This window comes from Eulemur rufifrons, chromosome 19 (assembly GCF_041146395.1).
Source record: "Eulemur rufifrons isolate Redbay chromosome 19, OSU_ERuf_1, whole genome shotgun sequence".
Classification (NCBI taxonomy): Eukaryota; Metazoa; Chordata; class Mammalia; order Primates; family Lemuridae; genus Eulemur; species Eulemur rufifrons.
In genome coordinates this window covers 90,570,223-90,585,398 of record NC_091001.1, presented here as the reverse complement: position 1 = coordinate 90,585,398, position 15,176 = coordinate 90,570,223, and the positions used below count along the sequence as shown (strand labels likewise).

The following is a 15,176-nucleotide window of genomic DNA, read 5'->3' as shown; positions in this document are numbered from 1 at the left end:
TGTCATGTTCCTTTTTAAGTTTGGATAAAATGTTGGAAGCCAATTCAAAGTTGTGAGATACCTGAGAGTTCCTTTAATGTTACTTTCTTTGGGACACCTTCACCCTTTTCATCATAACCACCTTCTAATTTATCACTTTGTATTTCTTTGCTGCACTTTATTTTTTGTTGGCCCATACTGTCTTTTGATTACCCACTTTGTAAAATGTCTTGTGATTGTGTCACTTCTAGATGAGGAGGGAAGAGAACTCCCTGCTTTGCTGTCTGTGCCTGAACCGAATGACAGATATTCAGGGACGAATCCCTAACAGACTTTGAAAGAAGTGACATGATTGGTCATTGGTCATAATACACATCTGTTATTCACACTGTGATTTGTGGACCAAAGAGCTAGCAGTGACGTCTGTACTTGATCCAATCACTCAATATACTGTGGTGACTAAAGTTTGAACTTTAGTTGTTGGGGGACTATTATTTAACTAAATTGTGGTAACTGAAATTCATGCATATTGGGATACCTTTATTCCAGCTATGAATTATTTGTAGTACGTTTAAATCTTGGTCTGCCTTCTCTTGCCATTCCATTACATGTTGAGCCCATCCAGGGTAGCCAAGCTGTGATTTAGAAATTCAATTCAGAACTGAACTGGGAGTTTCAAAGTCATGGACTCAACCTTGGAGTCAGCTTTGACTTCCTCCTCTCTTACCCAAGACCTCACTGAGTAGATCATGCCACTAGTGAAAGTATTTTTTTCCAGACCCCATCTGGCCGGGTAGTTTTGACTTATCTGTAACGTTGGCCGTAAACACAGTTTCTGGGTTGTCACCTTGGTGATTTTTCCAACTCTCTCCTTCCTCCTCCACTTTCTCCCCTCTTCCTTGGCCTGCACGTTTCCTCCTATGTCCCATCTCCAAGTTCTACTGATTTACCCTCCAGCATTATATTACTACATGTTTCTTTCAATTCCTGTTGCCATCGTCCTAATTAGGTATTTTTCAACTTGCATTTCAATGATTATAATAGTTCCCTAACTGACTTTCCCATGTAGTCTCTCTTCTTTCCATCTAATCCCATGTGCCATCATCGGAGTAATCTTCTTGGAACACTCTTTCAGCCTGGCTTAATCCTCTGCTTGAAGCCTCCAAAATAACTTACTGATTACAGAATAAAATCGAAACCCCTTATCAGGCCTGTGATAACTTCCATTGTCTGACTCAAGCCTTCTCTTTCCAGATCATCACCTATCTCTTCCCTTCCTTCAAGAACCTGGAGTTTCAACAAGACAGATTTACTCATTTTCTCCCAATTACACCTTCCTTCCTTCCGTTATATACATTGTTTTCCTAGAATACACTCTTCCATATTCTCTGAATCTCACCCAGTTTCTAGAGACTTATCCAAAATGATCTCTCCTGGGAAGTCTATTTTGACTTCCTAGAAATGTCTTTTTTCCTCTCTGAAGTTCCAAAGGATTTATATTTTATATTTTCCAATTGTCATGTGTTTGTTGATCTGTGTTTTTAGTTATCATGTGTTATTTAATTTCTCCATTTAGCTCTTAAGTTTTTGAAGGGCAAGGACTGAATCTTCTCCATACCTAGAATGGTATTTTACCAAGTAGTAGACATAAATCTGTTCCTTCCTTCTAGACTCTGAGCTACATGCTCAGGGTAAACCATGACAAGATAAATTTGCAGACCTCACAGAGCTCTGGCTGAGTGAGGCACACAGAGAAGCAGTCAGACAACTGTCACGCAGTACGACCCGCGGAGTGATGGGTAGTGAGCAAGAGTCCGTGGCAACACAGAGGACAGGAGTCAAGCCTAGACGAGGGGCAACTGGGAATGCTGCTTGCAGAAGCAAGATTCAGACAGAGTCCGAAAGATACGTAGGTGTCAGGTAGTTGATGGGGCCAGATGGAAAGAGTGTTCCAGGCAGAGGATTAGTGTGGATAAAGCTGTTAAGGGGTGAGAGGACACTGCAGGCTGAGGATCTGAATGAAGTTCAGTGTAGCTGTGGAAAAGGAGGTGAGATTCGTGAGTGGCAAGGCCACGGTGGCACCCTGTCATGGGAAAGAAGTGGCTGTCTTTGGTGAATGTTTAGAAGGGAGGACCTCCAGGCGTGAGTGTTTCAGTAGGTTGGAAATGGGGAAGCGGCACCCAGGTTTTGGTGACGGACCACTGGATGGATAGAGGTATTGGGTGGAAGATGACGAGTTCAGTTTTGGACATTTGGAGTTTGAGGTGCCTGTGGACTACCTCCATGGCGACATATAGTAGTGGATAGTTTGAAGCTCAGCTGAAAGCTTTGGCCAGGAAATATAAATTTGGGTGACATCAGCATATGACAGGATGAAGTCATAGAGGAAGAGCGTGTAGAGTTAGTGAAGAAGAAAATTTCAAGACTGGATCTTAAAGCACATCAGTATTTAAAGCACAGGTGGAGAAAGCAGAGCCTGCAAAGCATATTAAGCTGGAAGAGGCAAGCAGGAAGGAGCAAAATAGATGAGTGAGATGTCACGGAAACCAAGGGAAGACTGAAATCTGCCCACTGGATTTAGCAACCTGGAGACTATTGATGACCTTAGTAAGAATAGTTTCTGTACAGAAGAGGAACTGGGAAAGGGGAAACATAATCTGGCCCAGCATACATTGCTAGTGAGTTGAGAAGGGAACAGACAGTGCTTTTGGAAAGTCTGGTCATGGATAGGTGGATTTAAAGAGGGTAGAAGCTGGAAGGACATGAAGTTGAAGGGCTTTTATTATATTTTTTAAGCCAGTGCAAATCTGATGACATTTAAAGGCTGATAGGAAGAATTCGTTAGTGATAAAGAGGTTGACCGTAAGCTGAATTTAGCCAGAGTTAAAAACCTCCTCTTAAAACTCTTCACCCAACACGTCCTCTTATCTTTTGGTATTTGAAATAAGTTAATTCCTAACTAATTTTAGGATTTACTGACGTCTTGTTACCCCAATGAGATTGCAAATTCCTGTAAAGTATGATTCAAACTATTCTGTTTTCTTGTTCTGGGTGGCACTTAGTTCAGTGTCTTACAAAGAGAAAATTTTCAACAGATATTATTATTTCTGATTTAAGTTTTTTCAACTGCTTAATAATAATGGTACATATTTTTGAGACACATAGAGATGTTTTGATACATATAACAAAAGTGTAGTGATCAGATCAGGGTAATTAGCATATCTATCATCTCAAACATTTATCACTTCTTTGTGTTGGGAACATTTAATATCTTCCTTTTAGCTATTTGAAGCTATATAATATATCATTGTTATCTGTAGTCATCTTTTTATCCCTTTCATTTGCTTATTCTTTGAGTAAATATTTATTTAATGTCCATGCCAGACATTTTTCTAGGCGACAAGGATATAAAGGTTACTAAGCTGGACATACCTCTTGTTCCAAAGTAGTTTATAATCTAGGAAGACAGTTAATAAGCTAGTAATTAAATAGAAAAACAAAGTAATTACAGATTTCAAGAGATACTTAAAATGACATTGTGGTAGACAGTAATTCTTTGTGGCTATTGTATATATATTCTTTTCCTGTGAACTCTTCTTTTCATCGCTGGGGGAGAACAGTCACAAGCTGGAGAGTTATGTGACTACAGATGGAAAGAAAAAGGCAATGAGGAATAGAGACTATTTTGGGTCTAGCGTTTACTCCTTTGCTTACCATTTCTAAGTCCTGGGAATATCATGGCTGCAGTGGGCTGTGTGTTTGGGGGATTTTGTTGATTGATTGTTACTTAGCCTTTGAGAGACTAACCAACTGTCTCTATTTTCTCTTTTCTCTTTCAGTAATTTGCCATCTTCCATGTATGAATGGTGGGCAGTGCAGTTCGAGGGACAAATGTCAGTGCCCTCCAAATTTCACAGGAAAGCTTTGTCAGATCCCAGTCCATGGTGCCAGCGTGCCTAAACTTTATCAGAATTCCCAGCAGCCGGGCAAGGCGTTGGGGACACATGTCATCCATTCTACACATACCTTGCCTCTGACCATGACTAGCCAGCAGGGGGTCAAAGGTAAGCTTTTCTCATTCTGCCCGTTCGCCAGGCCTGTGTTAACCTGCCAAACCCATACAGAAGCCAAGTATTCACAGACAGCCAGGGCTGAGACTGAAGCAGAAAGGAGTACATGATTTGTGGCCTGAGAAATGGCAGTAGAGACAGAATGTGGGCCCAGGTATGTGGCTGCAGTACTTTCTAGGCCATAGAGAATTAGTATCTAGGAAAACAGAAAATAAAAAGGAGCCCATCCTTTTCTAATGACTCTTCCCACAAAGAGCTAATAAACATGCATGGCATTGTTCTGGCGAGGCCTGGGAAGATGAGCAACACAGTGTTCAGGCCCTTCCAGCGTTAACAAACTAGGGGATCAAACAGTACCTGTTGGTGAATTTTGTAATTGAAGAATGCTTGGTTTTGGTTCTGAATAGTCATTTAATCTCACTGGGCTTCAATTTGTTCATCTGTAGAGGAAGGTAAACTAGGTCACTTGGAGCTCAAAAATTCTATGACTAATTCATTCTTTCATACCTGTTTTTTTTTTTTTAAGCGCTCAATTTTTAAAACGGGGTCAGAGAAGTGTTACTGGCTCTTATTCTTTAAAACCTGAATTTTTGTATCAGAAGATTATATTTTGTTTAAAAGCTGCAGAAAGTAAATGTTGTTACAGATATAAAATAACACGCTTTGGTATTTGTGTGTGTGTGCTTCACAAGAAGCACAGAAGTATATTCATATATTGTTTAAGGATAAGAGACCTGTGCTTGGCGCAGTTGGGTTTCCTCTTTTAATTGAAAAATGTAAATCCTAAAATTTTTCCAATAGAAATTTTGTGAAAAATTAAAAAGTAATCAAATTTGTGAGTCTTTCTTGTTACCATTTGATGAAATGTACCCACTGATAACGATCAGCATGAATTTCATAGTTTTATGATTCTACTGAAACAAATATTTTTGTCTAATGAATGTGTTATTGTTAAAAGTTTTAATTTGTCTTTACCATTGCAGTTTTATTTTTAAGATGTAAATTCAGGTTTAATTTGTATTTTGAATGTACCATCTTATTCTGAGGAATTTTGATGGCTGTGCAGCAAAAAGATACATTCATTGTATATCTGTTTCACCCTACATGTAATATATGTGCATATAAACATGTGTGCATGTGTGTTTATAAAATATACTTCTATATTTTAAAAATCCTGACTTGCCTGTGAATTATTCATGACTAACACGTTTTCTTCCCAATCTGTTTTAGTGAAATTTCCTCCCAACATAGTCAATATCCATGTGAAACATCCTCCTGAGGCCTCAGTCCAGATACATCAGGTTTCAAGAATCGATGGCCCAACAGGCCAGAAGGTAAAAGAAGCTCAACCAGGCCAATCCCAAATCTCTTACCAAGGGCTTCCTGTCCAGAAGACCCAGACTGTACATTCCACGTACTCCCAGCAGCAGGTCATTCCTCATGTCTATCCTGTGGCTGCCAAGACGCAGCTTGGCCGGTGCTTCCAGGAGACCATTGGGTCACAGGTAAGCATTGTTATCAGCCCATTTTAGTAATGCATTCCCTTTAATAGATATGGTATCATTTTAACAAGAAAGCCAGACGTGGTAAAAATGACTATCTATGGCAGACTATGACCCAGGGGCCTATTTTTGTGAATAAAGTTTTATTGGCACATAACCACATTCATTCATTTATATATTGTCTATGCCCGTTCTCATGCTGCGACTGCAGGATTGAGTAGCTCCAACAAGATCATATGGTCTACAGAACCTGAAATATTTACCGTATGGCCCTTTACAGAAAAAGCTTGCCAATCCCTGATGTGTAGAATAATTTTCAGTAGTGAACTTCCAGAAATGTTGCTGGATGTCCATGATGGTTTGCTTATATTTTTTTCAGTTAGAACTATCTGTGTATAAAGCATTTGTCAGGCATGAGATATGATACAGGAGATATATTCTGCAAAGGCGTTTGGAAATATTTATGCCTTTTGCAGTAGTTTATGGGTTAGTAGGTACAGTTGAATTTTGAATCCATTGTGTATTAATAATTCATGTCATCTTTTATTTTCTTGTAAAAGTTCATAACTAGAAAGGCAATGCATGAATTGTTTGAAGTGCATTTTAAATAACATTGGATTTACTTGTAACTTTAGACCTATATTTGTATCATAAAGTGAGAGAAAGGCTAAGTTTCTTTGAAACTCATCATTGAATGTGCATAGTGAAGACAATCTATAAGTATTGATTTCTCTACCCTAACCACTTGGTGCTACCTGGTTTGAGATTATGTGATAATGATGGAGGCCTTTGTTCTCTGGTCTCGTTATGGTTTAAAAACCTCATGAGAAGAGTTAGATGAGGTCCACTGATTACTATTTCTCTGTTTCTTCAATATTCGAAAAATACTGTATGTGTGTGTAAAATACTTGGTGATAGTAAAATTGTTGTTGTTTTAGAACCTAGAAAACAGTTTTAGGTACTGACTCAGTCAATGGTAGGATTATCACCTTTATTCTAGGAGAAGGGAAAATTGGTTTGGAGGCTGGAATGGAAAGAGCATCCATGTGGATTTCTAAGACCTCGGTGAGCGCCATGAGTGCTGGTGGGCCCAGCACTTGGTAGCTGGGAAACAGCTTCCTTATCTGCAAAGTAGAGACAAGATAATGGGGCCTATGGGATTTTGTTAAAATTAGGCAAGATAATTAATGTGAGCCCTGCTTTTCAAATATTATAGAACTATGCAAATATTAATTTAGAGGTACTGATAGTGGTAGGGTCAAACTTAAAAGTAGTCAGAGTAGATGGTTGCTTATGTCATGTAATCTCGGTAAGACAGAGACAGCCTTGATCCCCCAAACAGCCTTTATCTGCCTGTGGATTCCTGAAATGCTAACTACAGGGATCCTAACATAGCTTTTCATTCCTCAATTGAAGTCCAGTATAAGCAAATGATTTGGGGAGAAGGATCATCATCAATTTAAATTTAGCTTTGAGATAAAGACTGGATTTTTTGTGCTAAGGGCAGGTTTTGATGTGGTTAGTGGGGCTTGAAGATAAACTTTATACACTTCACATTTTTACCCTGGACTAGCCTTGGAGAGGGAGGATGAATTTGGTGCCATTTGCATTGTTTAGTCATTCCAGCTTAGGTTGGTCAGGGAGAAAGGGAAAAAGCAGATCCTTTAAAAACTGCATGCCCAGTACCTTTCTCCCCAGTTTCCAAGTTGGAACACAGATGAAAGAAAGCAAGAAAATGAGGCATAACAAACTTGGTGTTCTTGTGTAATATTAGGCAAGGTGATTGCTAACTAGAAAAGATAAAGACAAATTATTTACTTGTAAGCCTAAACTGGACTATACAATTGAAATGAATTTGGTAATTGATGGAGTTACCCAAATAATTCAAACTCATTAGACTGCTTTTGCCTTATCTGGATACATCTGACTTTTGGTCTGAAAGATCCAGACAGTGATCTCAATTCTTAATTCATTTTACATGTGTAGTCGCAAATACAGAGCTTCAAAATAAGACCCATTTTTAGAAAACATTTTCAGCGTATATTTATTTGTCATTCTGTTTGTGGGAAATGTTGGTTGCCAATGATTGCCCAATTAATTTGTGCGATTAGAGTGAACCAGGCATTAAAAAAATACATTACTGGTAAATAGCCAATAATATATAGATGTATCCTATAAAGGTGTTGGAAAGCATTTGTGCTTTCTTGCTGTGGCTGGTTTGCGAACATAACTATAACCAAGAGATATAGGTAGATTATAAATGAGTGGCTAAAAAAACCTGCGTAAATGCTCATTATTGCCTTACTCAGTGGTAGCACTCTTGTTATAGATTTCAACCACTGGGACTTTTAATGCAATAGTTACCAATAAGCACCTATGTTTATATATGCTGCTATGAGAGGTCATAAAATAAATTTGGCAGAAGCAGTTCTTGCTTCTGTGGTACCTTCTTATAGTTAGGCAGTAAACTTCAGATTGAAAACCCAAGATGAACTGTGATCAATGTATTTACATTCAGGAAACCTTTATAGAGTAGAACTGTTTCAGAACTGTTTTGATGGTGGAGGAAAATGGATGAGTAGTCAGAAAACCAAGGTCACAGAGCAAACGTGGAGAATAATTAAACAGAGGAAAGAGAACATTGCAGAAATGGACAAGGAAGAGGTGTCAGAAGAGATCAGATAAGCAACATAGCTTGGCATTCTTCGCAGGCTTTTGCACAACTATTAAGCCTTTTACACCTGGAGCATAGTGCAGTGTAAATATAGACTTGGTGGCAAGGTCAAAGTATCGTGAAGCCTCTTTGACCAAGCGATCAACTCAGCATCATGAATAGTGAGGCACCCTGACGTGTGCCTCTTGTTGTGAGACAGTATACAGTCTACAGCATCATCCTTGAAGGGTTCTTGCCAAAATTGTCTAACTTAATGGAATCAAAACTTTACATCTAACTTCCCTCTTACAGGGAATACTGAGGGCAAGAAAACAAGCTTAAAACATCACGCACAGATAGCAGAAATAATCAGACAGATTCATAATGTAGGGTGTTATTGCCTGATTCCTTCAAAAGGAGGAATACCATGAAAAAAAGTGGGATGACTTTTATAGAAAAAGACTAAAGAGATAGAACAATAACTATAATTTATGCACCTTAATTAAATCTTGGGGCTTTTTTTGTTTAAGTGTTCAAGTGAAAGGAGAGTCACAGGTCTCTCACTTTAAATCAAAAGATACAAATGGTTAAGCTTAGTGAGGAAGGCATATCAAAAGCTGAGGCATCTTGTGCCAGACAGCCAAGTTGTGAATGCATTGGAAACATTCTTGAAGGAAATTGAAAGTGCTATTCCAGTGAACATATGAATGATAAGAAAGTAAAACAGACTTATTGCTTATATGGAGAAAGTTTGAGTGGTCTGGGTAAAAAGATCAAACCAGCCACAACATTCCCTTAAGCCAAAGCTTAATCCAGAGCAAGGCCCCAACTCTCTTCAATTTTTTGAGGGCTGAGAGAGGTGAGGAAGCTGCAGAAGAGAAGATTGAAGTTAGCAGAGGGCTGGTTCATGAGGTTGAAGGAAAGAAACCATCTCTATTACATAAAAGTGCAAGGTGAAGCAGCAAGTGCTGATGAAGAAGCTGCAGCAAGTTATCGTTGATGAAGATCATTGATGATGGTAGCTTCACTAAACAACAGATTTTCCATGTAGACAAAACAGACTCACATTGGAAGAAGATGCCATCTAGGTCTTCCATAGCTAGAGGAAAGTCAATGCTTAGCTTCAAAGGACAGGCTGACTCTCCTGTTAGGGGCTAATGCGGCTGATGACTTTAAGTTGAAGCCAATGCTAATTTACCGTTCTGATAATCCCAGGGCCCTTAAGAATACTGAATCTACTCTGCCTGTGCTCTATAAATGGAATAACAAAGCCTGGATAACAGCACATCTGTTTACGGAATGGTTCACTCAGTATTTTAAGCCCACTGTTGAGACCCTCCTGCTCAGAAAAAAAGACTCCTTTGAAAATATTATTGCTCATTGACAACGCACTTGGTCACCCAAGAGCTCTGATGGAAATATACAAGATTAATGTTGTTTTCATGCCTTCTAACACAACATCCCTTCTGCAGCCCATACATTAGGTGTAATTTCAACTTTCACATCTTATTATTTAAGAAATATATTTCAGAAGTATATTTCTGCTGTAGATGGATGATTCTGCTGCTGCATCTGGGCAAAGTAAATTGAATACCTCATGGAAAGGATTCACCATTCTAAATGCCATTAAGAACATCTACGGTTCATGGGAGGAGGTCAAAATACCAACATTAACAGGAGTTTGAAGAAGTTGATTCCAGTCCTCATGGATAACTTTGAGGGTTCAAGACTTGATGGAGGAAGTAACTGCAGCCATGGTAGAAATAGCAAGAGAACTAAAGTTAGAATTAGAGCCTGAAGATGTGTCTGCATTGCTGCAATCGCATGATAAAAGTTGAACAGATGAGGAGTTGCTTCTTATGGATGAACAAACAAAGTAGTTTCTTGAGATGGAATCTACTCCCAGTAAAGCTGTAAACATTGCTGAAATAGCAAAAAAGGCCTTAGAATATTACGTAAACTTAGTTGATAAAGCAGTGGCGGGGTGTGAGAGGATCAACTCCAATTTTGAAAGCCCTTCTACTGTGGGTAAGATGCTATCAAACAGCATTGCATGCAACAAATCTTTTGTGAGAGGAAGAGTCAATCGATGCGGCAAGCTTCATGGTTGTTTTATTTTTAGAAATTGCCACTGACTTCGGCAGCCACCACTGTGATCAGCCAGCAGCCATTGACATTGAGGCAAGACCCTCCACCAACAAAAAGTTAATGACTCACTGAAGGCTGAGATGAATTGTTAGCATTTTTTAAGCAATAAAGTATTTTTAAATTAAGGCATGTACATTTTTAAAGACATAAGGTTATTGCATACTTAACAGACTGTAGTATAGTGTAAATACAACTTTTATATATACTGGGAAACCAAAAAATTCATGTGACTTGGTTTATTGTGATATTTACTTTATTGACATGGTCTGGAACTGAACTCACATCATCTCCAAGGTATGCTTATACTTTCAAATGTATTTCATGCACAAATATGGCAAAATTCTAATAATTTTTGACTGTAAGAGGTTTATATGCAGGTGACCATTGTAGTATTATTTGAACATATCAGCATATTTGATAATATCTTAACAAGTGGGACAGTGATCTTAAAATTTCCTAGACTTACACGGAGAATAATGTATCTTTAAGCTGAACTTAAAAGCTGTAACTTTAATACATTTAAAGAATTTTTAAAGTTTTTAACTTTTGAATGGGAGTGGGGGAGTAGGTGTCAGTGTGATAGACCTGAGGCAGCCAGCCAAGGGAAGTTGGCCTTGGTCAAATGTGAAATGACCAGGGGCCAATCTAAGTAAGAAAATTTCATTATAGGCTGTTGTGAAGAAAAAAAAAAATCTTGATTGCTGGATCAAATGGTGGGTCTACCTTTTAGTTCTTTGAGGTATCCCCATACTACTTTCCTTAGAGGTTGTACCAGTTTGCAGTCCAACTAGCAGTGTATGAGTGTTCCTATCTCTCCGCATCTGTGCCAGCATTTGTCGTTTTGGGACTTTTTGATAAAAGCCATTCTCACTGGAGTTAGGTGATATCTCATTGTGGTTTTGATTTGCATTTCTCTGGTGATTAGAGATGTTGAGCATTTTTTCATACGTCTGTCTTCTTTTGAAAAGTTGCTGTTCATGTCTTTTGCCCACTTTTTAATGGGGTTGTTTGATTTTTTTCTTGCTGGTTTGCTTGAGTTCTTTGTAGATTCTGGTTATCAGTCCTTTATCAGATATATAGCATGCAAATATTTTCTCCCATTCTGTAGGTTGTCTATTCACTCTATTGATTGTTTCTTTGGCTGTGCAGAAGCTTTTTAGTTTGATCAGGTCCCATTTGTTTATTTTTGTCATTGCTGTGATTACTTTTGGGGTCAGCTATTAAAAAAATGGTGAACTAATATCTCTTGTATTAACCTGGATGGCACTGGAGGCCATTCTTCTAAGTGAAATATCACAAGAATGGAAAAACAAACACCACATGTACTTACCATTAAATTGGAACTAATTGATCAACACTTATGTGCACATATGAAAATAACATTCATTGGAAATCAAGCAGGTCGGGGGGAGGAGGGGATGGGTAATTTCATGCCTAACAGGTACAATGCACACTATCTTGGTGATGGACACACTAATAACTTTGACTCAAATGGTACAAAAGCAATTTATGTAACCAAAACGTTTGTACCCCCATAATATTCTGAAATAAAATTTTTAAAAAAAGAAAAACGTGATGAAGAGTTGGACTGTTCTGCACCTTCCTGGTTCAGGTAAATGCTCACTATGATTGAGTTGCTGACCAGTAGAGGATTGTGAGGAGACAATGAATAGTTACATTTTTTATAAGCAGCCTCATTCCCAATTGATATTAAGAATATTGTGTTCTTGGATATCAGGGAATTCAATGCTGTTTTAGAAATGTAGTGATAGAGGAATAGTAGAGAACATTCAGTGGCCAATGAATAGATCTAATAGTGATAGTTAAATTCATGACAACAGTGGACATTTCTTTGGGTTGTGTTATAATGAGAAAAGAGCAGGAATAGTGAGATTGAAAATTTCTGTAATATTTTTTTTACCTTGACAGAGAGGGCCAAGATGTGGGGGAAAATTATTTCTATTGTTTTACTGTTCTAAAAAAATGATGTTTGATCTTCCAGTATCCTAAAAAATATTTCTTTATTCTAAGATCATATAAAAGATTGATTTTTATGTGCATCAGCTTGTCTATACCAATCACTAAATTCACTTTATTCAGAGAGTAGAAATTAATCTAAATTAATCTGAGAGGAATGGATTTTTTGAATATATATCAAGTTTGAAGTAGTTGGCAAGTCATAATTTTGGTGGAATTAGGTTTCTGTGTTACCTGGAGTAAATTGTAATGGTCCATATATATTTGAAGACATTTACAAGAGTTTGCTCATTGAATGATCAAATTAGAATTACAACTCCTGTGATTACAATTACCAGCTACTTTCAGGGTAATCTCATGTTTTCAGATAGTTATAATAAAACTTGAATATTTCCACGCTAGTTTTCATGTTTGAAGAGAGGCCAAGTTTCGTAAAATACCCCTCAAATATATTTTTACATCACAGAGACATTGAATATGTACACCTTTTACATTATATAAAGGTGTTCTTTGTTTTAAATTGGTTGTCTTAACAGTGACCTAAATGAAGCTTAGTTGGCATCTGAATTTTTGATTGTTTCAAACATTTTTTACTGATTGCCCAATTGCTGGAAGCAGACATGTACAGTGACCTAATTATGCCAGATGGTATGAAAAGGCCTTGTATGTGAAGTGTTTAGGACATGACACAGAGTTCAGAGTCTTGCTTCCACGCCGAATCCGCCATTGTCTGGTTGCACAATCATGTGCTCTTTGTTGAACATGGGAACCTGCCCCATAATTAGACACAGGCATTACAAGAGGAGACAAAAAATAAAAGTGCTTCAATACCTTCCTGTTGTAAATGCTTGAAGAGCAGAAAATTTCACATATAAACACCTAAGTTAATTAAAACTTAACTAAGAAGCAAGTTTTCCAGAATACTGGAAAACCTGAAGTAGATATCAATAGAGGAAGAGAATATGTTTTTAGTACAGTGCTCTAACACAAACAGATAAAGGTGCTCAAATAACCCATGCACCCATTTGAATAGTTTGCAACCATAAAACTCCTATAAAAGTTAAAAAAACATGAGAAACAAACTCTAAGATCTCTAATGTATATTCTACAGAAGAAAATAAACTTTATGTGGATTAGAAAGAAAAAAAGGACCAGTAATTGATGTGAAATTCTAATATCATTGGAAAAATCTTTCTTTCCTTTAATTATTGGCCACATAAGTAATAAGCCTTGGGGTAAAATTGAAGTGACACAAGAACTGTTTGAGATTCTCTTAGAGGTGCCAGAAGTTATTCCAGCAGTTCTCTTTGGGCAGGAACAATGGAAACAGAATGGACCATTGGAGAAAAAGATTATTTACTTGAGAATAGGTCTCTTTGGGCAGATGCATTCAGTAACATCCTCAAACACATGCACCGCCCCCCGCCCCCCATTCTGAAAGGCCAAATAGATGCACTTAACTTTTGTTTAAAAAAAATTTTTTTTAAAAAAGAATAAACATAATGGAGACATGAGTAGGAAAGTGTGAGCTCATTGAAGTGGAAAGTATTCTAATTACAGGGTTAAAATACTTTTCAAAAAAAGTCTCAATAGTTCTGTCACAGGACTTTGAAGAAAAATATTTCTTGGTTTCTACCACACAGAAGCCAGTGAGAAACTGGGAAATAGACGGGATGTCTGCCAATTCCACATGGCAGAGAAAAGATGGGTAGATAGCTGGAGAGGTATGGATGAGATCTGCTACAGACTCTCACAGTCTTTTCTCAGTGATGGGAAGTGAATGTCGTGCCCAATTACAGGAGCTGGGACATTGGGTTCTGCTTAGAAACCCACCCTTTAATTTCCACAAAATCTCTCCTGTCCTTACTATAGAAGAGTATTATTGTGGTGAGGCCCAGAGCTATGATGAAAAACTAGTTTTCTCCCGACAGAATTAATGCCAGAATCATTGTAACACTTTTCACATTGGTTATTCCCCTGAGTCTATAAACTACATAAATAGATTAAAAGTTTAAAGGAAAAAATGGTTATAAAACATTGTAGCAAGCACTTTTGGCCTCTCACTGTGCATTAGCCCTTATGTGAGAAGAACTGAGTCAGCCAGGCTGGGTTGGCAGAAGGAACGGGTGGACTGTCACCCTTTCTCTCCCCGTTGCTTGGGACCATGTGCTCTTGGGCGAACGGTCCTTCTAAGCGAGCTTTGGACAAGGGCAGCAGCCTCCATCTTCTTTCGAAGCTGCTGCTGGGCAATGACTGGGAAGGCGAGGCTGGAACCACTGGACATCTGCCTTCCCCATGAGCAGGGAGCTCACTTGGGCTGTGTTGATTGCATTTACTGAAGTTTGGCCTCCTTCAGGTGGAATAAGTCATTAACACCAGGCACTTCCTGTGCCATCTGGGTTTTTCTTCAGTGTCCCACTCAAGTACTCCTTTGGCATCATCCAAGAAATATTTAATTGAGTGTTAGTGACTCTGGTTGTCTCCAGTGGCCTTAAAATGGCTGTTTTTTTGTAGCCATCCTGGCCAAACCCTACCTGTGTTAACAGCAGAGGGTATCACCGAAGGTGTTGTGCACATCTCAGTGATAGGTGCTGGAACTTTTAAGTGTTTGCTGGTCTTGTTCCAGCAACCTCTGCCAGATTGACTTCATGCAGTGGTCCTCTTGCCTGAAGTCAAGAAAGATCAATAAAGACAGGGATAAGATCCAAAGGGGAAAACTGCCACATGTGAAAGAGAACATGTCTGCATGTCATTAGGCTTCTGCCAGTGGAGGGGAGAACTGGTCGTTTTATTAATACTTGGATTGAGAATGTGGGGCTGAGACATTAGGATAATCAAAATATGGAT

General features: G+C 38.3%; 1 protein-coding gene across 10 annotated transcripts in view; it reads left to right on the top strand.

Moving 5' to 3' along the window:
* The window catches only part of LTBP1 (latent transforming growth factor beta binding protein 1), a 384,917-nt gene that overhangs the window by 192,024 nt on the left and 177,717 nt on the right, over positions 1-15,176 (top strand). For all 10 annotated transcript variants that reach the window (XM_069495124.1, XM_069495127.1, XM_069495126.1 and 7 more), the window contains 2 exons: positions 3,819-4,043; positions 5,280-5,554. In XM_069495124.1, coding sequence (XP_069351225.1) covers positions 3,819-4,043; positions 5,280-5,554 — 500 coding nt within the window. The remainder of the gene's footprint in view (positions 1-3,818; positions 4,044-5,279; positions 5,555-15,176) is intronic.